General features: G+C 42.9%; 1 protein-coding gene across 1 annotated transcript in view; it reads left to right on the top strand.

Moving 5' to 3' along the window:
• Nucleotides 1-24,805, top strand: part of nsmfa (NMDA receptor synaptonuclear signaling and neuronal migration factor a) — a 33,255-nt gene that overhangs the window by 1,531 nt on the left and 6,919 nt on the right. The window contains 8 exon segments of the mRNA XM_052050647.1: nt 6,105-6,166; nt 6,402-7,316; nt 8,247-8,319; nt 13,414-13,466; nt 14,681-14,770; nt 17,163-17,293; nt 18,430-18,513; nt 18,587-18,620. Of these exon segments, the coding sequence (XP_051906607.1) occupies nt 6,105-6,166; nt 6,402-7,316; nt 8,247-8,319; nt 13,414-13,466; nt 14,681-14,770; nt 17,163-17,293; nt 18,430-18,513; nt 18,587-18,620 (1,442 nt within the window).

Genomic DNA, 24,805 nt, shown 5'->3' with positions numbered 1-24,805 from the left:
TCTCAACGCTCGCCTCTTCTCGCGCACTGAACAAAGCAAATCTTGTTCTAGACACGCCAGTTCGTTGTCTGGCTCACATTGAAGGACAAAATGGATCATTTCTAGCCTGAGTTTGAAATCCATCTTCTGTGACACCAGTCCCGGAACGCTTCTATCTCACTTTGCGTTCAGTATGTGCAGGCGTTTATTTTGGTGTGTTCTCAGCACAGATCAAAGCACGCGGAGTTTGGTTCTTTTTTTTTAACTTTGATATTCCAATTCCATCGTGATGACTAGAACAGTTGATTTGTTTTGACAGTCGGCAACAGTTTGAGACACGGGCCAACGAGAAGTCAAGTTGCGGTTCTTTGTTGACCCGTACGGTCTGAGCACTTGAATCGTTAACTTTGACTTTCCATCGCAGGGGATTACCTCGCCAAGTGTGATTTGGAATCTCAATCTAGCAGTCTTGCATAACTCGGCCACAACTGTATGGATCTTTTTCTCAGGTACAGTGTTATGAAGTGCTATTTTACTCCTTAAATATGCATCACAAACATTGAAGGGGGGGGGGGGCATACTCTGCCCCTCATTAAAGAAGCTTCTGTCATAAAATCCTTTCTTTCAAAGTCGTCAGGCATATGGCTCGGTTTAATTTTCGTGCCTTTAACTCATTCACTCCCAAAGACGTCTTCAAACGTCGTTTGGGGCTTGGTCCAGAATTGGCTGGTACTGAATGAGTAGCGTTGTGAACCTCGGCTCCTGCTGATGGGGAAACGCTGCTCAATCACATCCAATATTTATTAGCCACTCAACCGGCACATGACCCTGCAAATGTACAGGCAGGCGTGGCGGGCAAAGTGCTTTTCGCTATATTTTAACACACACTGTCGTGCATTCATTTAGTGATGTGCCTTTACGTGATGTGGCCTTGGAGTGATGCCTACTCGAACATCTGAGATTTATTTGGGAGTTCATCGGAGTCATTTATGAGGTAGCAGTTGTGTGCTGAGTCATTTAACTTGAGTGTTCGTGAAGTTTCAGTGATAAGAAGGTGTGCACACTTGTGCAAACCACAGTAGGTTTTAGTTTTACTTCCCCTTTTAAAGAGTTGGAGTCAAGTGATAGGTCACATCTTTAAAGCCCTCCTCAAAACTCACTTGTATTCTTTGGCGTTTGACTCAGCATGACTTAGATTTGCTATTGGTTTTACTGCTTGGTGCTTTCTACCGCCTTATTACTTATTACTTATTACTGATTCGTCTTACTGTTTATTGTATATGTTAAATCGCTCCATGTACAGCACTTTGTATGCAGCGATGGCTGTTTGAAAGTGCTCTATAAATACTGTTGACTTGACTTGACTTGTTGACATCAACGGTCCCCAAAAACTGGAATGATTTATCTTGATCTTTTTGGGGTTTTTTTCAATCGCAGATTGAAATAGGGGTGATGCCGACTTTTTATATTAAACGAGATTTTCAATTAAGTCAATTTCTGAGCAGCGCGAGACCTTTTGTGAGATGTCTGACAGTTGGGCCTTTGCCGACGCTGATAACAAGCAAGTCTTGTAACACTCAAGACCAATCTTAGTCTCAGGACCACATTTTGAAGATCTTCGCTTGGATTTTCTGTCGAGAGAAGCACTGATTTGTTATTCTTCAACTTCATGAATACATTCATTTATTACCTGTCCCGAAACTCTGATTGGTGTCGGGAACAACACCTGACCAGGGAACCTTTGCCACAATTAATAATTGAAGCTATCCGAGCCTTGTATAAAGCTGACGGCAGCCGACTCCGGAGTCGACTGGGAAGTGGCGCGGGATGCGCGGACCATCCAGATCTGCAGTCTTTTTGAACAAACAGGAACAGCTACTCCATGGCAAAAAGAAAGTACGTCTTCATGTTTATGGATGGCTGCTTATGAAACACGACGCGCTGGCCTCCAGCAGCTCGTGAGACACAATAAGCCTCTGAGAGCCTTCAATGGAGGCTCTCCAAAGCTGTCACATGGATTGTAAAAAGCTTTGATGGCGCTCTCCCGGCCCGAGTGGAGGCGGGGGGGGGGGGGGGGGGGGGGGTTCCTGATGCAGACCCCCCCACCCCCAAGGCCGTCGGACAAGAGGTTAGCACCACGAGGGGTGTGACAAATGAAAGGATTTTGCACACGGATGCAAATGAGATTTCCTTCGTGTAGCCACGATGGTCGACAGGTGTGCTTTTCTTTTGTCACGAGCCTTCCTGTTCGGTTACATAATGATTTATAATTTTTTTTCCTAGAGCTAAAAATTATACGCATTGACATATATAAGGAACCCTTTGAAGTCAGGAAGATCACGTTTTCATCAATAATGACTTTTTCCATTCTTGAAGTGTCCTCACTTGTCACCAACGTGCAGACTGAATTTTCAAGTTCCTTCCCATCAGCGATGTATTAACTCTCTTGTCATCCAAGGTTTATTTTTTTTCTTTTTTCTGAAGAATCGGTTAAGCCCCTTTTCCACCTAGCGACCGAGTGTTTTTGAAGGCGGCGAATGTGGCGTTCACGTCAGAGTCTGTCTGGGTTTGTTCAAGGTCGCAAGCACCCACCATACTTGCTAACAATCGCACGATGTTTGGGTGGGGGGGGGGGTGTATGGAGACCCCCACGCAGCAGGCCTCTCATCAGGTTCCTACTGCAATGCTGTGCACATACTAGTAGGCGGCCTAATTCAATTAGTCCATCCGAAAGGGTGAGGAGATTTCATCAAAGAGCGCCGAGAGTGAGGCGTCTGTTTGCTTGGCAGCGCATTGTTTACAGCGGCCGGACGCCTGCGGGGACATTAGGCCTGACGGCATTCAAACCCGACGGGAGTGTTTTGAACCACACGACTCCTGTCCTCTCAAGATATATGCTCACGTTGTTAAACGGGAACTGGGAATACAATCAAATGTGAGTCGATAATGTGATGACGCCGCCTCGTCATCCGTCGTGTGCGATACGTCGACATGTGCGGGAACTTTTGAACTTGCATGCGGATGTAAAGGCTGAGAACACGACATTGGGTTGATGTTTGAAAGACAAAAAATGACATCAAATGTTATTCTGATGTAATATTGCAAGTCTATAGTGGTCACGTGGGGGTGGGGGGATGTTAGGAGAGTTGTATTGTAATGACAAAAGCCACATTTTTAAATGAGTAAAATGCTGAAAAAAAGGTTGTAAAGTTACAAAAACGAAGTTGTAATCTTGCAAGATTAAAAGAGAAGAAAATTTCCAAAGTCTGAGAGCATACACCGCACTTTTTTTTTCTTTTCCCCCCCTCCTCCTCCCCCTCATGATCACTCTACCGCTTGGTGCTAATACGTAGCATTCGAAGCTCTCCGAATGCCTTTCATATCAAATTGCCTGTCTCACACTTCTTCCATTTCTCATCACGGAGTAAAACCCAACAAGAATTTGTTTTAATGGACGGACCGAGAGGCGCCGCGCTCGCTCGGTTACATTCTCCATTTCCTGTCACATAATGCACGATGATTGGCGAGCGCTCAACGCCATTGTTTGCTCAATTCCAATCAACCCTGCCTGCTGAATAATACATGGCGAGGTGCGCAACTTCAGACGAACATCTGCTGATTAGCGCGGTTGCCGCGTTCATCGTGAGGCTCCGTGGATGGGGGCCCGCTTGCATGTCGCAAACACTTCACCGTTGCCGATTTTGTGAGGACATTGTCAAGTACTCATGACCCTTTAATCCTATTGCGCTCTATTAACTCATTCACTCCCAAAGACGGTTTTATACGTCTTTTCAGACTTGGTCCAGAATTGGCTGGTACTGAATGAGTTAAAACTGTTGGGTCAAAAGCAACTCAAATTGGGTGAAATGCATCACCCCATGTGCTGGTTCCAAAAGGGACTGAGCCAATACTGCGTTATTGATACCTGATGCATTGGTTCGAGGATTTGACCCCGCATGTTGGTCAAGATTGCGATCTAAGAAGGGGTCAAATTACTCCTACGGATTAGCTCAGGCTGTTGTTTTCACGTTAATGCCTTTATATTTTTTTTGTCAGAAACGGGTGGGGACGTTCATTAACTTCTCTTCGAGTCGCTGAAATATTAGAACTGGTTTTTATCTCTAAAACGTGTATTTGAATTGATATCGGCGTTCACTGTTACGTCCTCTTTCATAACCATATCATTTAATCCCGCAGAGCAGCTTTTGTTCACTCACTGCGTCCCGAGAGGACTCCACGGAAGTGCAAAAGAGTGCGAGGAGAAGATCCGAAGAATAAAAATGTGCGTTGTTAGTAGTTGCCTGATGTGCAATTCGGCTTGGCAGGTCAAATGGGGAGTTGGTTTCACCCATCCTCAAAAGGGAAGATACTGCTACTGTTATCCAGGTGGGCGTCAATTCGGATGTAATCAATCATAGATAACGCCTCGAACACCATTTCAGTAAAAAAAAAACATGTTGACTTGCAGCAGGTTTATTACCGGTAGTCAGGCACTATTTGGCGACGCTAATTACTGCTCATTAGCCGGTTAGCATCTCGTCATCAAAACCAACAGGGATTGTTTACATCAGGGGTGCCCATTAGGTAGATCCTGATCTACCGGTAGATCTAAGACAGGTCCCAAGTAGATCTGAGGAGTGTCAAGAAGAAAAAAAACAAACAACCATTTGTGTGTCTTTGTACATGTTAGTAATATATTTTTTGTGGTAATATACACTGCACACTAATCAGTCTCATTTTCACTAAAAAAATATTATAATAAATAAATATATATAATATAATAATATAAAAATAAAATAAAGCAGGTAAATCTTAAATTTGTGTGTGTGTGTGCGTGCACGCGCCGGTAAGGGTAGATCCCGTGACGTTAGTTGATCAAAAAGTAGATCTTTGATCCAAAAAGTTTGGGCACCCCTGGTTTACGTTGAGGACTAAATCAGCGGTTATGAAACCAGCAGACATTCAGAGAGCTGCTTTCTCGTTGCCATTAAAAAACAAAAAGTTTGACTCTAAAGCTCAAGATTGTGTAGTGTGGCACCCTAGCGCTTATTCAGATTTTTCACACCAGCATTTGATGATTAGCATAGCGGTTAGCATGGCGTTGGCATCTTCTATTTTTATTATTCCTCCTCCTTTCGTGAGAAAACGACTTGCCAGGAGTGAAGCTTATTGGCCGTCACGGAGACGATGGAAAGCGCCTTAGAGGAGCTGCTTTTCACCTTCTCACGCGAGGTTCACGTGTTCCGCAAACAAATTAGGAATGCGCTACCCAAACCCGCTCCACGTGTAGAGCGTCCCGCGACACCTTCTGTTGTGATTTTTGCTTTATAAATCAAAGTGCTTTTTATTTCTATTACTTAATGATGCATTTGTGCATACCGCAGTTTTTGGCTCAGTATAAGTTGTACTTAATAAAGATGATTGTGGCTTGTGTGGCTGGATTGTGTGCTTGTAAATGCACATCAAAATTTACTGCTTGGCGCCAACCGCTACGTTTTAAGGAAATTGGTTAAATCGTTTTTAACAAACAAAGAATGTAATCAGGGAGAATTATCACATGAGAATTGCTGGCGGCTTTTATTAATATTAATCGAGTTCTAGACCGTACTTGTTTTTTTCATTTAGTCTTTCATAATGGACTGTTGTTCCTCCAATTATTGCGCTTGTATATTTCCCATTGGTGAAATGGACATTCTTCTGTTCTTTTCGCCCCGTTTGTATCACGCTGCACGGCAATGACGTCACTCCAAATACAAAAAAAAATGTGTCTCACTATCAAAAGGGGGGTGTGCCTTTTTGCAGAGTGGAGAAAGCCGAAAAACAAAATATTTATGACCTCCCTTCTGCTGTAAATTGAGGTCATGCATTGGAAGTGTTGCCTACCTGATACCATTCACCCTGCGCCCTCCCACGCTGTCCCTTCCCCCCGCCCCTCTCTCTCTCTGAGGCTGCCTGAAGTATGCAGATAAAACAGCTGCATCTTAATCTGTGGGTGGCGTGAGCCTACAAAGAAGACAATTAGGTTTAGAATTTGGACTCAGCTGGTTCTCTTTTGCTTCCGGTGTTTGGCAGCTCTCCTTCCAACACGCCCATCAATTGATGGGTTTACGTGTGTGTGTCCACAGAGCAGCACGAGCATTTGGAGAGTACCTGTCCCACACACACCTCGACAACCGAAACGGATCAGGTCAGCGCCTTTTTGCCATCCGGACCTTCCGTCGTTTCGCTCTCCATTGCGGTCGTTTCATCCCTTCCCCTTCTTTTTGCCAGTCGCAGAAAAGCGAGGCCGCCATCTCCTTCACTTCGCTTCCGCAGAAGCAATTTCATCCCCAACTTCTTTTCAGCACTTTGGCTCCTTTGATCTTGAATGTATGTTGGATCTTTAGTGATGGTCTACCTTACCTTTTTTTTTGGAATTTTAGATCATCTCCTGTGTGAAACCTCGGTCGGAGCTGACCCAGAGTCGCCAACCGAGACCGCTGGCGCCAACAACAACAACCACCTTCATCTGCGCTCAGACAACACCAATTACCGGAAAGATAGCTCGCAGGACATAGCGCTGAAAACTTCTGTGGGTCTACACCACCAACCGCCTCCGTCCATCACCGTTTCCAGGAAGCCGGCGCGGTTATCCCTCGAACGCAGCTTCTCAGCGGAGGAGGACAAGCAGAAGTGCGTGGAGGGCACTCTGCAGCCTGCTCGTGTGTATACCATCACTACCCGGCACGGTATGCTGATGAGTGGCGGCCGGGCCAGCAAGGAGAGCCTCGAATTGGATGTCTTAAAGGAGCGCTCAGGGAGTGGCGGAGTGGGACCCAAAGGTAGCGGCGGGGGCAGTGGCGGCCACGCGACCTTGATCCAGCCCTCCACGTCCCCTTCGTCCTCCTCGTCGTCGCCAACCCAGTACCACCAAAGCGCGAGCGGCCGTGGCGCCGGCAGCTGCGGCGGCGCCCACCATCACCACGGCAACCACCACCACCACCACACGGGACCGTCAAGCGGCGGCGGAGGGGCCTGCGGGCCGAGCGGAAGCGGTAACCAGCAAGCCATGAGTGTCCCAGGGTCTCACTCCCACCACGCCGCACACCACCACCACCACCATCAGCTGGCTCAGCCCCCCCTGCAAACCTCCGTCAGCGCCCACAACATCCGCGGCTGGGGAGACGGTGGAAAAGCGGAGGCAGAATGTCGAGGGCTGGCCTGTGAGTCCTGCAGTGCTGTCCCCTCTCGGAGTCAAGGATCCCTGGACCTTGAAAGTGCATCCCGAGAGCCAGGCAAGCAGCACCGACGCCTCGAGAGGATGTGGAGTGTGGACCGGGTGACTGGGCTGGAGAGAGGTGAGGGGGGGCGGTGACACACTGAAGAAGAGAGGCACTAAAATACAAATCTGTTTGGAATTGGGTCAGCGCTTCAGAAGACCCCGTCGTGGGCTGTGTGCTTCAGACCGGTGAAGAAATAGCTTTTGGGAAACCTCTTAGCGGATGGTGATTCACGGGCACAAGAGGCCGAGCGCTGCGGCAAAGAGTGGAAAAGCACGACTAATAAGACCCACCCACAAATATTTATCAATGTAATTAATAGCTCAAACCCGAAATATACCGATACCAAAACACTGGGATGTCGATTCCAACTCATCCTTCCAAACGTGTGCCACGGGTAGGGGCATATACAGTATGGCCCACGACCAATAAAAATACAATAAAATAAAAATACTAATTGTACTTAATTATTTTAGATCAGGTGGTACAATATGGCCCCAAACAAAAGCGAGATAATGCTAATCCCAATGCTAAATTCCTGAATCAACACCTCTCAAACCGCGATAACGCTGGCTATCGTGTTTGCTAACATTTCGTTAGCATGTGCTAAACTATGCTAGCGTCACTTCGAACACGACCTAGCCTTTCTTTTTATTTCTTTCTTTTTAAATTATTATTAGCTGTTAAGGTAAAGGCTTTTCAAGATCTCTTCCCTCATTGGTCTGATAAACGCTGGGGCTTTGATGTTGGCTGCAACACGGTGACCTGCATAATCGCTAACTTTTTGTCTCCTTGTGTCCCTTTTTTCCTGCTCTCTCTTCTCGTGTGTCTCCTCTCTCTCTCCATTTGTGGAGTGCTGGACTGTGAAGTGCTGGTGCCGCTTTTGTGCTTTCATATTTCAAACATTTTGCCTTCACGTGCGACCTTTTTTTGGGGGGGTGGAGCGGTCATAATTCTGCTTGCTTCTTATTGTATTTTATCTGACCGTTTTTTTGTCTCCTACCGCAGATGATGCGAACTGGTTCCCCAAGGAAAACATGTTCACCTTTCAAACGGCCACAACCACCATGCAGGCGTGAGTGTTTGAAGCGCGCGTCAACGCGCATTCGTGATTAACCCTCCTCGTTGCAACCAAATGTAAATGTTATGATACCGACTACAGCCTTAACATTACCAGCGTGTCGCTTTTATAGGCTTTAAGATGGATGTCCCGCTCTGCTTGCCAGTGACTTTAATTTTCCAAAGCACAAATATCCGTTTGCGGCACCTTAAAGCTTGGCCGAGAAACGCGATGCATCACAATTAATACGTCGTTTCGATCTATAGTGCGATTATATTGTATGATATGTTTTACAATTGTATGAAATATTATTGGAGGGGTTTATTTATGCGGTCTCGTTTGGTAGCACTTTCTCTGACGCGTTTGTGGGTACTTTGACACAAAAGGAACATTTGTTCACATTTATTATTTTTTTAATGTATTTTTAGACTGTTTAAAATATTTTTTTCATCAGTTAGATGCTCGTTAAATCCCGCTAAGAGTAAATGGTGAAATCATACAATCACTAAATCACACATTATACTTCTCTTTCTGTCTGTGTTTTTGTAGACTTGATGCACCCTGATGACTTTTTTTCTCCCCCCCCCCCCTTTCCCCCCTTCTCTGCTTGCATGCTAATCAAAACTGGGACCAACAACTCAGGATATCGTGAGTATTGACATCCTTATTTGCTGTTTGTGTGTGTGTGTGTGTAATGTAGATATTGATGAACTTCCGTTTCTTAACCTTGATATCAATCATTTAAACTTCATCCTTGGCCCGGCCTCCTTGATTTGCTGCTAACCAACTGACCATAGATGAGGATCTGTTTCGGAGTGCACAGCAGACTGTGCTACATCTGTGCTAGCTAGCTAGCTAGCTAGCAACACCTAAAAATATATTCCATCCATCCAACGTAATGCCTTTTTGAACAGCACCAAGCCTGAACATTTCATGCTGTCCTCCAGTGACTTCTCGCTTACACAAGATAAATGCTGAGGGATTATTGATAAATGGATCACACATGGTCAATACGATCACAACGAACCACTTCGGGATTGTCAAAAGCAATCTCCTTGCACCAGAGTTGCCATCAGCCGCCGAAAATTCGATCACAGCGGAACCTCTCAGGTTGGCCTCCAATTTACTCTGGGAAATAATGAAAATACAAACAATCCACCCCAGTGTTCAACTGTCACCAGATTAGGTTTTTCACATTCTCCATTCTCCCAACTTTAAAAGTATGTTGACCATTGTGATGAGGAAAAAAAAAAGTCATGAATTCTCCTTACCACAACGTTGATGCGCACTTGCGCAATCCAAAAAGCAAACCGCTCTGTGAACAGAATTCATGCCGCGCTGCTCGGTCAAGTGAGGCCTTGTAATTAACTTGCGTCACATGATACAAGTTTTGTGCGTCAATCAAGTCAAATGTTTCCTTCAAAAAGCAGCAGTCAGTCGGATGGAAATTTGACAAGCCGTCGTGATAACAAGCAATTTATTACCAAAGGCATATTTTAATTGTTAATTGGAGCCACTGGCAGAGTTCGTTTCCGCCCGCGTCTGCATCGAACGGCTGCAAATCGTGTTCACCCGAATGTGTTGAACCGCTCGTCGCAAGCGATGCGTTTCGCAACACGGTTGACACATCGCGACGGTGTCAGCCGCAGAGAGTCGTGTTGGGATCATCTGTTCAGCGCTGTCGGTCCATCTGCCTCCAACTTTTAGTTTTGGTCAAGTAAAGCAAGCTCATGATGACAGTCGACGCTGCCCTGTAAACTGTATCCGCTACCTGCGGACGCTTTAGCTTTTCCTCCACCGCTAAACTAAAACCCGCAGCTAAAAACCCTGGCATCAGCTTCCGTCTGCGCTCCCCCCCCCCCCCCTCCCTTTGCGATGCCGGCTTCTCCCTCTTTTATCCCTTAAATACCGTGCCACATCCTGCCAGGGCTTTCCGGGGATTTGCCCCCAGAAAGAGGAGAGACAGGGAGCAGGATTTAGCAGTCAACCAGAGGTTTTGCATGAAGTGTCCTGTCGGGCTTTGCTTTTGCACCGTTTGCGCTCGTCTGGTGGCACTGATATTCAAGGATGAGTCTAATCTGACTTAGGGGAAGAGAGGAAGAGGGTGACGCTCTAAGCGGGGTGTCACACTGTGTTTTGTTGGAGAGTTGACCACTTAGGTATGCGACATACTAAGAAATCCAATTTCTTTTATTTTTTTAGCTTCAGTTTTTCTTAACTCATTCAGTAGCAGCCAATTCTAGACCAAGTCTGAAAAGACGTTTAAAAACGTCTTTGGGAGTGAATGAGTTTTAACAGCATTGCGCAGTCGAGATAAATCATTTGAAGTGATAAGATTTTCCGGTACTGTATTTTTGGGGCTTAGAAGGCAGACTTCAAATCTTTATATTGTCTCAAAAATCGACAGCGCGCCGGATGTATGGATGTTGGTTTTTCAGTTTTTAAATGTCTTTTCAGACTTGGTCTAGAATTGGCTGGTACTGAATGAGTTTTAATGAGTTTGACACCCCTTTATGTCATAAACTGTCCACTGTAGTAACCGCTGTCCCTGAAAGGGTTAAAGTCCACCAAATCCAATAGTTGGAAGGAAGCCTTTCGATTTCTCAAGATGGTAGAGCGGATCCAACCCCTTTTTGGAAACACCTCTTAAGTTTGAGCTTCACACGTGAGTTAGGGTGACGAGGACAAAGTAACACGTGGAAATCACTTTGGCAAGTGGGTGACATCAGCGCCGGCGTCCTTTAAAAATGGTCCCACTCGGGCTCAAGATGCTGTGTCACACACAAGAGCAGATGGGACACTTGACACCAAACGAGCGCCACTCAATCCCTCTGCGGCGGCGCTGTCATCCATCTGCGGTGTGGATGTGCGTTGCGTGTGCTTTAATCAGAGTGAGTGGTCACAACAAACTTGGCGCAACACTGGAAACTCCGCTGCTCCCTGACGTCATCGCTTTCGTTTTTTTTTGTTACCCTGGCTGAAGTGGATTTTCTTTTTGTTTGTGCAATGGCGTTAGATTTAGGTGCCGATCCGTTCCAATTACTGTCAATGTGTCATGTTTTAATTGGCCATGCCGAAGATTCCGTATAAAGTGTCCTTTTTTTTTGTTGTTGTCATTTTCTTTTCTAGCCACTTTGCATCCTAGTTAATTACTGTCTTCCTAGACAGGCGTAATTTGGACCAAGGACAAACTCATCCAATTTGGGGCACGTCCAAATAGATTGGCAGTTTATTACTTTCTTAATGTTTCTTGCTGAAGACAGATTTTTTTTTTTTTTAGGGAACGGAGGGGGTGAACATTTTAATCGAATTTCCTTCTATTCTACATTTATTTGCTGTGATAAAATGTATTCAGACAGACTTTTCTGAGAAGTCAGCCATGTATAGCTGTATCGTTAAAATGGACACTGAAGGATTAATGACGTCGTTAAATGATAGGAATCGCCGACATTTTGGCAGACTCGTCTTCTCTTTCAGCGCTTGTCTTTGTTCTGCATTTCATTGCACTGTAGGCGGCGGTTCCTATTTTACATGTTTATATGATTCATTTGTGATCACATGCTTTGCTTTCATATTTTCAGAATTATGTTTATACCGTGCGTTACAATTGAGCGTATTTGGATTCATGATAGAGATGCACGTAAAACAAAAAGAGCATTTGTCTGTGCAAGGAAAATGGGATACACCCTTCATATTGGGAGACAGGTGTGTGTGTGTGTGTGTGTGTGTGTGTGTGTGTGTGTGTGTGTGTGTGTGTGTGTGTGTGTGTGTGTGTGTGTGTGTACTATTTCTGACAAACATAATGAGGCCACTTTTTTCCAAACTTCCAAACAACAAAGCGTTTAATCGCAGCCTGCAGGCGCTTTATCATGCTGTTATTCCAGCGTGCTTTATCACCTCCCCCTTTGATGCTACGCGTCATGTGTAGCAACCTCGAAAATGGGAGCATATATAGATATTTTTTTTAAGTATGTTGTCTCGAACATCAGCCTTGATCCTTGCCTCACTTCTGCTGCTGTTGTCAGTCGCACTTTGTCTCGCTATGATTACGGAAATTAAAGGTGTCCTTTCAGTCCCTGTCAACCAGCAAACGTATTATCTCAACAGTGAGTTGCAGTTTTAAACTGATAGCGGAAGTTATCGTCGTCGTCAAAGCTGGAAAGACAAATCTTGTCGATGTCACTAAATGAAGTATAGACTAATAAAGGGGATAACACGCGCAGGAGGATCAATCGTGAGAAGAGATAATGAAAGTAGTGACTTTTAAGGTTTTTTTTTTAAATGTTGATTTAATTTCATCTGTGCATGAATGAGTTTGGTTGAAGCCAACGCCCTTAAAAATCCATTGATGCCGTGAGATATTAGGGATCCAATGTTTTTCAAAATACAAGCCACCTAATTTTTGTTTTCTTTGCTTTGTCATCCAATAATTCAACATATGAGAACTGCATGGTGTATCGATGACATTCGGTTAGGTATGCATTATTTATCCTCTGCGGGGAAAAAAGTATTACTGCAGTTTACTAAGGTTTGACGGTCTCTATGTATATATTGGTATACTGCCCCCGCCAGAAGGGGCAGCACAGTGTCCATTAAATTGAAGTAAAAATAAATAGAAGTGGCCAAAACTTTCCTTTTTTTTTTATTATTTTGTTTGTGGATGTTGTTCATAAAGTGAGATTTACTATAGCAGCTAATTTTATTTCCCCAGGGGGCTGGACCAGATCAAGCGAGGTACAAAATTATATTTTGACATTGTTGCTTCCAAGTTTTGAAGACAATGAATGTTTGGTCACTTGCTATCAGCAATCGATGAAACTTGGAATTGCTATCGCAGAAAAACCCTCGACTCGGTTCCCCTTTTCAAGGAGGAATGAGGCTTTCCTCTTGGCCGCTGTCGTTCCATGAATGAGTCAACTGCTCTTTACCGCCCACCAACGACAAGAACATTACCCACAATAATGCTCGAGACTTAATAATGTCTTGTTTTGTCTTTCAACCCTTTGTTGTCATTGTTGTTTCCCCACCCACCCTCTTCCTTTCCACTGTATGCTGCCCTTAAATTTGACATTTGGCGGCCTCCTCCTCCTCCTCCGTGGTTTCTCTGCCCAAAAGGAACTTCCGGAAGCATCTTCGTATGGTGGGCAGCAGAAGGATTAAAGCACAGAGTGAGTCAGATGTGTGTGCGTGCGCGCGTCTGTGTGTGTGATTGATGCACAAATTGCCCGTTATTGTTCACCTCGCCTTCATCCGTGTGTGTGCATTCTTTTTCTGTTTACCGCTGGCTTCTGCAAATGTGAGGCTGCCAATGTTGTGTTCGGGGATTTTGTGGAGTTCCGGGGTTTGGTATATGTGTGTGCGCATCCCAGAAGAAATGCCCCCCCCCCCCCCCCCATAGGTGGTCTTTTCCTGTGGCTTCACTTTGAATGTTTGTTTTTAGACTCCAGATATTCTAAAGAAGAGTTTGAAGGTTGAGTCATAGAAAAAGGATGTGTGTGTGTGTGCGTGTGTTTGTGTGTGTGAATGGGGAAACTGGTTGACCTCTCATATAAAGGAGCTTGTTGGATTGTTTGCTAAAGTTGGTACCGTATTTTCTGCACTGTAAGTCGCTTCGGAGTATAAGGCGCACCTTCAATGAATGTCCTATTTGATAACTGCTTTCATATATCAGGCGCATGGAATAGAAGTCACAATAGTGGCTGCTGTTGTTCTATGCATCCACTAGATGGAGCTATGCTAAAGGGGATACAATACAATACAGCTTTAGATAGACAATGGAGGCTTTCACAATAGCTGCAGTTATTTAAAAAAAAAGCGCTTTACAGAACATTTAAGATACACGGTCCAAGAAATCTGAATATTGTTCCATATAGATGGCGCATCGGATTATAAGACGCCGTGTCGGCTTTCATGTGTCATTTTGGGGTTAGCATCTTTTTATTTTCCTCGCCTAAATGCCGCATTCCCTCATATTGTGGCTGCAGGCATTGATTTACGGTGATGCGCAGAGCAGCAGGTGTTAATTAGAGCCATCATAAACATGCTGAATAAGGCAACATTTTATATCGTTAGCTTAATTGCGTAATTGCGTAATTGCCTGAGTCATTTTCGTAATGTTTCGGGCAAATAAAAAACAAAAACAAAAAAACAATCCTGCGCTTTTCCAAGGGCCAGAAAGGCATGCATGGATGAATTTGGTTTGGAAGAGCTCAATTCAAACTGTGCCTTTTTGTCCCTCGTGTGTGCGTGCGTGTTTTCCCAGTGGACGTTCGCTTCATTTGTGCTCTTGTAGCCGCATTTGCCTCTGCACGTTCTGAGGTCGCTTGTGGGTTCCAAAGTACGCGCGTGTGCGTGTGACAATCTCTCCCCCCGCTTGCACTAGCGTTCGCTGAGCGTAGATCGAAGAGTTTCAGCCGCTCCTGGAGTGACCCCACCCCTGTCAAGACTGACTCTCCTCATGAACCCAGAGACAGTGAGTCCACGCTGCATGGACACGCATACACGTTGACATCACCCAGACGATTGTGAAATAGATAGCTTTCCTAAAATAATTCAAACCAGAGCTGAAAACTAGTTCAAATTGAAGTTGAAAAAAAATGATTTTCCGCAACAAATTGTTTATTGTTCCACCCCAATTATTTTCTATTTCAAAATTACAAATCAATATTAATCTCTGCCAACCACGCATTCTAACAGGCAGAACATTCAACTGCTCTCCAACGAGAAGACAGAAGCTACCTAATCAAATCCTTATATCCGTATCCGCTTTTTTTTTCCTCCTCATCTTTTTGTCGAGTGGTGTGCCGTGATACAGGTATATATATTTTTTTTATGTGAAATGTGTGCCTTGGCGCACTCAAGGTTGGGAAACAGTTTTTAGACTATCTGGTAGACACACATGCACAAACACAAAGTACATGAAAAACACACAAACTCGCTGTCTCTGCTGCCCCTGTCAGTCTGTGTTCCTTTACGACCCCAATTCAACTTTGTGCTGCCCTCGCTGTGAGTGTCTCCCAAAATGTGTGTGTGTGTGTGTGTGTGTGAGAGAATTTTGATTCACGAATGTAGGATTCTAATCTATTGTATGTGTGGATCGCTGGTTGCATTCTACCGCTTGTCTTTGTCCGTTGACGTCTGTGTCTCGTGTTGGTGGTTTTTCCGTTTTCTCTCCACGTCCATCTTTCGTGTGTCTCGCGTGATCGCTGTTTGCATTTGAGTGCAGTCGAATGTTGTGCTAATGTTGCGTTGTCTCTCTTTCCCGAAGAAAAAGGTGTTGGTATTCGTTGGAGGAGTCACAGTCATGGTGTGGCTATAAATGTCTCCTTGTCCATTTTTGCTAATGTGTTTGTGCACTGTATGTTTGACCCCCCCCCCCACCCACACACACACACACACTCCACAAAAAAAAAATCATCGATCTATCTTCTAATTTTCTACGCCACTTATTCTGATTAGGGACGTCGAATAATGTTCTGCGTCAAAGGCTAGAAGGACCCCACCCAAAATTGCTCGTGTAGCCTGCTAAAATGGCAAACGTCACATCACTCCAAGTAGCTAACAGAAAAATAATCTTTGCTAATTCTGGAAGACCGATTCAAATACCTCCAAATACACCGCATAACGCTATTTAAACCTAACTGTCAAAGGGGGAAGAAAAAGTCAGCTAAAAAGAGCTACATTTGGATCATGCTAGCTAGAAGAGTACACGAGCATAAAGCTAGCCTTTAGCTTAAAGAGTAAAAGTGAAAATGACACTTGTATGCTAGCTGCTCAGAAATTTATGCCTCAAAGAAGTTTAATGTTATTCTTTAACGGGACGCTTCCACAAAATGATCCGTTGCATTTTAGCGAGACTGAACTCAAAGCACGCAGACGTCACACAGCGATTTTACAAAACACAGATGAATACATTCGCATATTCATTTCCGAGCTCCATTTCACTGTTGTTCATTCGACTGTTTAGTTTGAATCAATTTAATAAATACCGTACTTCATTCGCCGTACTCTCTCAACGACACTCTTCGCGTTTAAATGAGGTAGACGTTCCTGCAGTGTCATTTTTTGTAGCCTCGTAGGAGCTGAAAGAACGAGGCGCAAACGACATTGGAGGGTAATGATGAGGAAAGAGCATTGTGGAATTCACTCGACTCATCTTGTCATGGTGGTGATTAAGCACTGCTTAAATGCTGTTTGGTTTTCACTATTCGCTAATCACATTTCCATCGAAATGCATTCATGATTCCTCAGTCGCCGGGAAATCAGACAAAGCCGCCGTTCAATCATTTGTGTTTATTTCAGAATGTCCTTCAAATGTCCCCTGCCATTGAGAGACAAATTCCTTGTGTGTTCTACAAACTTGGCCAATAAAGATGATTCTGATTCTAAAGATGATTCTGATTGAGCACAATAATATGAGTCCGATTTCGGAATATCAAAGAATGATTAATATCATATTTCGTCTTCAATCAAAACACATATGTCGTAAGTTCCTGTTGTGTTGTGTGTCACAAGGTCAAATTGAGTCGAAATAGATGCAAAACATGGCAGTGACTGCACCCCTATGTTGTTCAAAATAAATCTCGGTTTCTGACACAAAAAAAATAATTATGAGACATTTTATGATTCTGTGCGTGATGCGATGATAAAAATCTGCTTCCTCTCAACCATCAGTCATTCTTTTCCTACATCCGACAGCTGTCTCTGCGTTTTTGCCATCTGCCATTTTCTAACATCAGTACCTCCCATCCATTAAGAACCTCCCCCTCTGGGTCACTATTCCGCACCTTCCGAATATGCCCTCGGCCGACATAAGGCACTTGGTGAGTCTTGTCTTTACCTCCTCCCGCATTCTACTTTCCAAGGTGGGGACCTGCAGACATCCTGCAGCACCCTCGACGAAGGCGGCGTTGATGAAGCTGCCGACTGGGAGGAGGAGAGAGAGATGGAGAGGCTCGCCTGCGAGGGAGATGACTTTGTACCTCCCAAAATCATGGTGAGACATACGTGAGGACACTGGCTGCACGATGCTAGCGCAGGGAAGCCTGGAGTTACCAACGTCCCTTTTGAAGAACAATTCCGGTTACGTGTGAAATTTTTCATCGAAAAATGTCCTCTTTTTACATATTAGTTTTGGGATACAAATGTAAACTGAAAACTGATGATGTGCATCCCTCTGTTGCGTAATGGTGAAGGCTGTATGTAAGCATATGTCGGCAGAAGTTCCACCGCCGCATCCTCGGTCGTCCAATCACAAATCTTATACCGGTCCCGTTTGTGAATGATGTGATAGCCTAACAGAAGTCCTCAAAAAATACTATTTACCATGTGTGCGTGTATGTGTGTGTTATTTATTGAAATATAGTGTCCTTTAAGATGACAAAAGGGCCAATTCTCAAAATAATCAAAACAAATGTGTTATGAGTGGGGACAGATTAATTGCATTTCCATTCGTTTCAATGGGAAACATTACTTCCCGTTGTGAACGTTTGAAACTTGAGGTTCCATTCAATGCTGTTTGCAGACAAGTATTGCCTTCCTTTTTTGCCCTCAATTATTTCAGGACACGATTTATTGATGATGATGATTCTCATCTCTAAAAGGCACTGAACCAAACGTAACCGCACCCGAGATCCTTCCCGAGCCCTTTTTTGCTGATCATGTGTTATTATAATGATTGGCAGAGCCATGCTGCTTTGCACAAAACTGGAAAGTCATACTTTTCGCAGATTGGACTTGTCACAATGAAATGAAATGCTATAAAAAAATATTTTAAAAATCAGATTTTTATTCGAAAAATTTGAGTGAATCAATCCAACCTCAATATTTAACACAACCTGTCTGCAGGTTCATAAATTGTTCATAAAAGCTGTTCTGCTGGCAGTCAAATTGGCCTTTTTCCAGTTGAAAGGTTTTGAGCTCAATATTCCCCGATGCAGTTGTGGGGGAGAGTGGAGTCATTGATAGTTTCTTGCCAACATATGACCGGACTACCTGATGGCTCCCACCAATCTATGGCTGTTTTCGCCCTTTTCTGCTTTTTCACTTGGAGCCTTTCCTTTATTATTCACCGATTGTCATCATTTTCCTTTGCGGTTTGGAACCAACCCTCCCCTTTGGCTTCACCTTCAGCTGATCTCCTCAAAAGTCCCCAAGGCGGAATACGTACCCACAATAATCCGCAGGGATGACCCGTCCATCATACCCATCCTCTATGTGAGTCAAAAACTGAAAATGCCGTCACGGCACGCATGTCTTTTTCTGATAAATGCTGTCTCTTGTCATTCAGGACCATGAACATGCAACTTTTGATGACATTTTAGGTGAGTCAGTCTTTCCACTGACTTTTTTTGCATTAAAAAGTATATTTCAATTCATAAGAATCTATTCAGTGCATTTTTTTTTCATTCAGTAAATTTTGATTACCGTATTTTCGGTTGTTGGGGGCTAAAAACGGCTGACTATATAGACATGGTCGTTTTTTTCGGCTAAAAACACCTGACGATAGATGGTTGTTTTTTGGGGGCTAAAAATGCCTTACAACATACACATGGTCGTTTTTTCCGGCAATCTATACAAAGGCATTTATAGCTGAAAAATATAACCATGTACAGTATACTAAGGCGTTTTTAGCTAAAAAAACGACCATGTATAGTAAGGCGTTTTTGGCCGAAAAAAAACGACCATGTACTGTATATATAGTAAAGAGTTTTTAGCCCCCAAAAAAACAACCATGTATAGTACGGCGTTTTAAGCCGAAAAATCCCCACCATGTATAGGAAGGCGTTTTTGGCCGAAAAAACGACCATGTACTGTATAAAAAGGCGTTTTTAGCCCCCCAAAAACGACCATGTATAGGAAGACATTTTTAGCCGGAAAAAAAAAACGACCATGTATACTAAGGCGTTTTTAGTCGCAAAAAACGACCATGTCTAGTAGGCTGTTTTTGGCCGATAAAACGACCATGTACAGTACTGGTATATATAGCAAGGCGTTTTTAGCCAAAAAAAATGCCAAGAGTATAAAGGCATTTTTGCCCGAAAAAAAAACGACCACGGTAAGGCGTTTTTGGCGGAAAAAGAGCACCATGTACAGAAAGCCGTTTTTAGCCGAAAAAAAACGACCATGTACAGTAAGGCGTTTTTGGCCGAAAAAAACGACCATGTATAGCAAGGCGTTTTTAACCGAAAAAAACGACCATGTATAGTAAGGCGTTTTTAGCAAAAAAAAACGACCATGTGTAGTAAGGCATTTTTAGCCGAAAAAAACGACCATGTATAGTAAGGCGTTTTTAGCCAATAAAAACGACCGTGTATAGTAAGGCATTTTTGGCCGAAAAAAACGACCATGTATAGTAAGGCGTTTTTAGCCGAAAAAACGACCATGTATAGTAAGGCGTTTTTAGCCCAAAAAGACGACCATGTACAGAAAGGCATTTTTAGCCGAAAAAAAACGACCATGTACAGTAAGGCGTTTTTGTCCGAAAAAAACGACCATGCATAGCAAGGCGTTTTTAGCCCAAAAAAACCGACCATGTATAGTAAGGCGTTTTTAGCCCCAAAAAACGACCATTATAGTAAGGCGTTTTTGAGCAGAAAAAAAATACATAGTATATAGTAAGGCGTTTTTGGCCTGAAAAAAACGACATAGTATAGTAAGGCGTTTTTGGCCCCCCCCAAAAAAAGACAGTATAGTAAGGCGTTTTTGGCCCGAAAAAAACGACATAGTATTGTAAGGCGTTTTTTAGCCGAAAAAAATGATATCGTATAATAAGGCGTTTTTGGCCCCCCCCCAAAAAAAGACATACCGTATTTTCACGACTATAAGGCGCCATTAAAAGTCTCAAATTTTCTCCAAAATGGACAGGACGCCTTATGGTGCGGAGCGTCCTTTATATGCGCCGAGTTCCAAAATCTGACTGACAGCCGACACGCTGTTTATATAGAGAAAAGGCGGAAGTGACGGTGCCAGGCATGAAAGAAGTCGGCCAATCAGGGAAGGGTGGGCGTGTATATATACATATATGGAGAGGGGGAGAGAGCGAGCGAGAGAGGGAGAGGGAGAGAGAGGACAGACAAGCTAGTCCGCCAATGGTGAAGGGTGGGCGTGTAAGTGGACGCCTCAAGCCAGTACCAACACTTGTATAGAGTGTGGCAATGTGCATTGTTGCAAAACAACTCCGGTTTTGGTTTCTAAGAACCCCTGAAAATAAATTCGACAAAAAGACACGCACGCCTACGAAGCTCAGTTCAAACTTAAAGCCACCGGTTATGCTTTTGGCATGCGTGCCCATCTCACAGCAGCGGTGAAAAAAAAAAGTCAAGCAAATGAACTCTGAGCTTGCCGTTATTCCCGGAGGCTTGACTAAAGAATTCCAACCGCTGGACATTGGCATCAACCGGGCGTTCAAAGTAAAGTTGCAAACGGCATGGGAACAATGGATGATCGGTGGCAAACACAACTTTACAAAGAGTGAGAGGCAGCGCTTGGCGAGTTACGCCACAATACGCAACAACGAGAGGGAACGCGGCGTTTTTGATGGATTACGGTACTTGCACAATTGTTCAATTCTTTCTACACACACACGCGCTGCCACCATGTTTCGCTCTGTTCTTTACTTTCAAATGTGGGAAAGCTTCACACGAGAGAAATGTTGACTTTGCTGTTGGTACTCCTTCTTTCCGCTCGGCAATGCGTAGCAACTCACACTAGCATGCATTCAATGACAACTGAGATGTGCAGTCCTCTGCTTCTGATACAGAGGATGAGGACTTTGATGGATTTCTGGGTGATGATTGATCGAAAAACATGAGAACATTGTACGATGGCTAAATAAAATACACCCAAACTCAGTTCTGCTTTCGTTGCCTTTTTAAAAACGTGTTTTTATCTTATCTGTATGTCTTGGCGTGCTACCGTATGCTTCAAGCTAACGTGTTAGAGTGCGCGCATGCATGCCGTATGTTTAAGCTGGCGTATGTTTTACCACTGTAAAACTGCGCCCATTCGTACGATGCGTCCTGTGTATGTGTAAAATACAGAAATGTCACGCATTACTGAGACTGCGGCCATTAGTACGATGCGTCGAATAGTCGTGAAAATACGGTAGTATAGTAAGGCGTTTTTGGCCCGAAAAAAACGATATAGTATAGTAAGGAGTTTTTGGCACGAAAAAAACAACAAAGTATAATAAGGCCTTTTTGAGACGAAAAAAACGATATAGTATAGTAAGGCGTTTTTGAGACGAAAAAAAACGATATGGTATAGTAAGGCGTTTTTGAGTAAAAAAAAACGACATATTATAGTAAGGCGTTTTTCAGCCGAAAAAAACGATATAGTATAGTAAGGCGTTTTTGAGACGAAAAAAAACGATATGGTATAGTAAGGCGTTTTTGAGTCGAAAAAAAACGACATATTATAGTAAGGCGTTTTTCAGCCGAAAAAAACGACAGTAAGGCGTTTTTGAGAGGAAAAAAACGACATAGTAGTAAGGCGTTTTTGGCCCGAAAACAACGATATAGTATAGTAAGGTGTTTTTGGCACGAAAAAAACAACAGTATAGTAAGGCGTTTTTGAGCTGAAATAAAACGTCATAGTATATTAAGGTGTTTTTCAGCCGAAAAAAACGACAGTAAGGCGTTTTTGAGAGGAAAAAAACGATATAGTCTAGTAAGGCGTTTTTCAGCCGAAAAAAACGACAGTAAGGCGTTTTTGAGAGGAAAAAAACGACATAGTAGTAAGGCGTTTTTGGCCCGAAAAAAACGATATAGTCTAGTAAGGCGTTTTTGAGACGAAAAAAAAAGATATAGTAAGGCGTTTTTGAGCTGAAATAAAACGTCATAGTATATTAAGGCGTTTTTCAGCCGAAAAAAACGACAGTAAGGCGTTTTTGAGAGGAAAAAAACGATACAGTCTAGTAAGGCGTTTTTCAGCCGAAAAAAACGACAGTAAGGCGTTTTTGAGAGGAAAAAAACGACATAGTAGTAAGGCGTTTTTGGCCCGAAAAAAACGACATAGTATAGTAAGGCGTTTTTGAGCCGAAAAAAACGATATAGTATAGTAAGGCGTTTTTGAGCCGAAAAAAACGATATAGTCTAGTAAGGCGTTTTTGAGACGAAAAAAAACGACATAGTAGTAAGGTGTTTTTGAGCCGAAAACAACGATATAGTATAGTAAGGTGTTTTTGAGCCGAAAAAAACGATATAGTATAGTAAGGCGTTTTTGAGCCGAAAAAAACGATATAGTCTAGTAAGGCGTTTTTGAGACGAAAAAAAAGATATAGTAAGGCGTTTTTGAGCTGAAATAAAACGTCATAGTATATTAAGGCGTTTTTCAGCCGAAAAAAACGACAGTAAGGCGTTTTTGAGAGGAAAAAAACGACATAGTAGTAAGGCGTTTTTGGCCCGAAAAAAACGATATAGTCTAGTAAGGCGTTTTTGAGACGAAAAAAAAAGATATAGTAAGGCGTTTTTGAGCTGAAATAAAACGTCATAGTATATTAAGGCGTTTTTCAGCCGAAAAAAACGACAGTAAGGCGTTTTTGAGAGGAAAAAAACGATAGTCTAGTAAGGCGTTTTTCAGCCGAAAAAAACGACAGTAAGGCGTTTTTGAGAGGAAAAAAACGACATAGTAGTAAGGCGTTTTTGGCCCGAAAAAAACGACATAGTATAGTAAGGCGTTTTTGAGCCGAAAAAAACGATATAGTATAGTAAGGCGTTTTTGAGCCGAAAAAAACGATATAGTCTAGTAAGGCGTTTTTGAGACGAAAAAAAACGACATAGTAGTAAGGTGTTTTTGAGCCGAAAACAACGATATAGTATAGTAAGGTGTTTTTGGCACGAAAAAAACAACAGTATAGTAAGGCGTTTTTGAGCTGAAATAAAACGTCATAGTATATTAAGGTGTTTTTCAGCCGAAAAAAACGACAGTAAGGCGTTTTTGAGAGGAAAAAAACGATATAGTCTAGTAAGGCGTTTTTCAGCCGAAAAAAACGACAGTAAGGCGTTTTTGAGAGGAAAAAAACGACATAGTAGTAAGGCGTTTTTGGCCCGAAAAAAACGACATAGTATAGTAAGGCGTTTTTGAGCCGAAAAAAACGATATAGTATAGTAAGGCGTTTTTGAGCCGAAAAAAACGATATAGTCTAGTAAGGCGTTTTTGAGACGAAAAAAAACGACATAGTAGTAAGGTGTTTTTGAGCCGAAAACAACGATATAGTATAGTAAGGTGTTTTTGGCACGAAAAAAACAACATAGTATAGTAAGGCGTTTTTGAGCTGAAATAAAACGTCATAGTATATTAAGGCGTTTTTCAGCCGAAAAAAACGACAGTAAGGCGTTTTTGAGAGGAAAAAAACGATATAGTCTAGTAAGGCGTTTTTCAGCCGAAAAAAACGACAGTAAGGCGTTTTTGAGAGGAAAAAAACGACATAGTAGTCAGGCGTTTTTGGCCCGAAAAAAACGACATAGTATAGTAAGGCGTTTTTGGCCCGAAAAAAACGATATAGTATAGTAAGGCGTTTTTGAGCCGAAAAAAACGATATAGTCTAGTAAGGCGTTTTTGAGACGAAAAAAAACGACATAGTAGTAAGGTGTTTTTGAGCCGAAAACAACGATATAGTATAGTAAGGTGTTTTTGGCACGAAAAAAACAACATAGTATAGTAAGGCGTTTTTGAGCTGAAATAAAACGATATAGTATAGTAAGGCGTTTTTGGCACGAAATAAACGACAGTATAGTAAGGCGTTTTTGAGACGAAAAAAAAACGATATAGTCTAGTAAGGCGTTTTTGAGACGAAAAAAACGACATAGTAGTAAGGCGTTTTTGAGCCGAAAACAACGAAGATGTACAGTAGTGCAAAAGAAAAAACTCCACAAAAAGCAAATAATTAACTGACATTCTAACGCCTTACTATACATGGTCGGGTTTTTTTGCTAAAAACGCCTTACTATACATGGTCGTTTTTTTCGGTTAAAAACGCCTTACTATACATGGTCTTTTTTTTCGGCATAAAACGCCTTACTATACATGGTCGTTTCTTTCGCCTAAAAACGCCTTACTATACATGGTCGTTTTTTTCTGTTAAAACGCCTTACTATACATGGTCGTTTTTATTTGCTAAAAACGCCTTACTATACATGGTCTTTTTTTCGGCTAAAAACGCCTTACTATACATGGTCGTTTTTTTTTTGCTAAAAACGCCTTACTATACATGGTCGTTTTTTTCGGTTAAAAACGCCTTACTATACATGGTCGTTTTTTTCGGCATAAAACGCCTTACTATACATGGTCGTTTCTTTCGCCTAAAAACGCCTTACTATACATGGTCGTTTTTTTTGGCTAAAAACGCCTTACTATACATGGTCGTTTTTTTGGGCTAAAAACGCCTTACTATACATGGTCGTTTTTTTGGGCTAAAAACGCCTTTCTGTACATGGTCGTCTTTTTGGGCTAAAAACGCCTTACTATACATGGTCGTTTTTTCGGCTAAAAACGCCTTACTATAGAT

Source organism: Hippocampus zosterae, chromosome 18, assembly GCF_025434085.1.
Source record: "Hippocampus zosterae strain Florida chromosome 18, ASM2543408v3, whole genome shotgun sequence".
NCBI classification, from domain to species: domain Eukaryota; kingdom Metazoa; phylum Chordata; class Actinopteri; order Syngnathiformes; family Syngnathidae; genus Hippocampus; species Hippocampus zosterae.
Note: the sequence above shows the minus strand (reverse complement) of the source record. Positions and strands in the feature narration are given on the sequence as shown.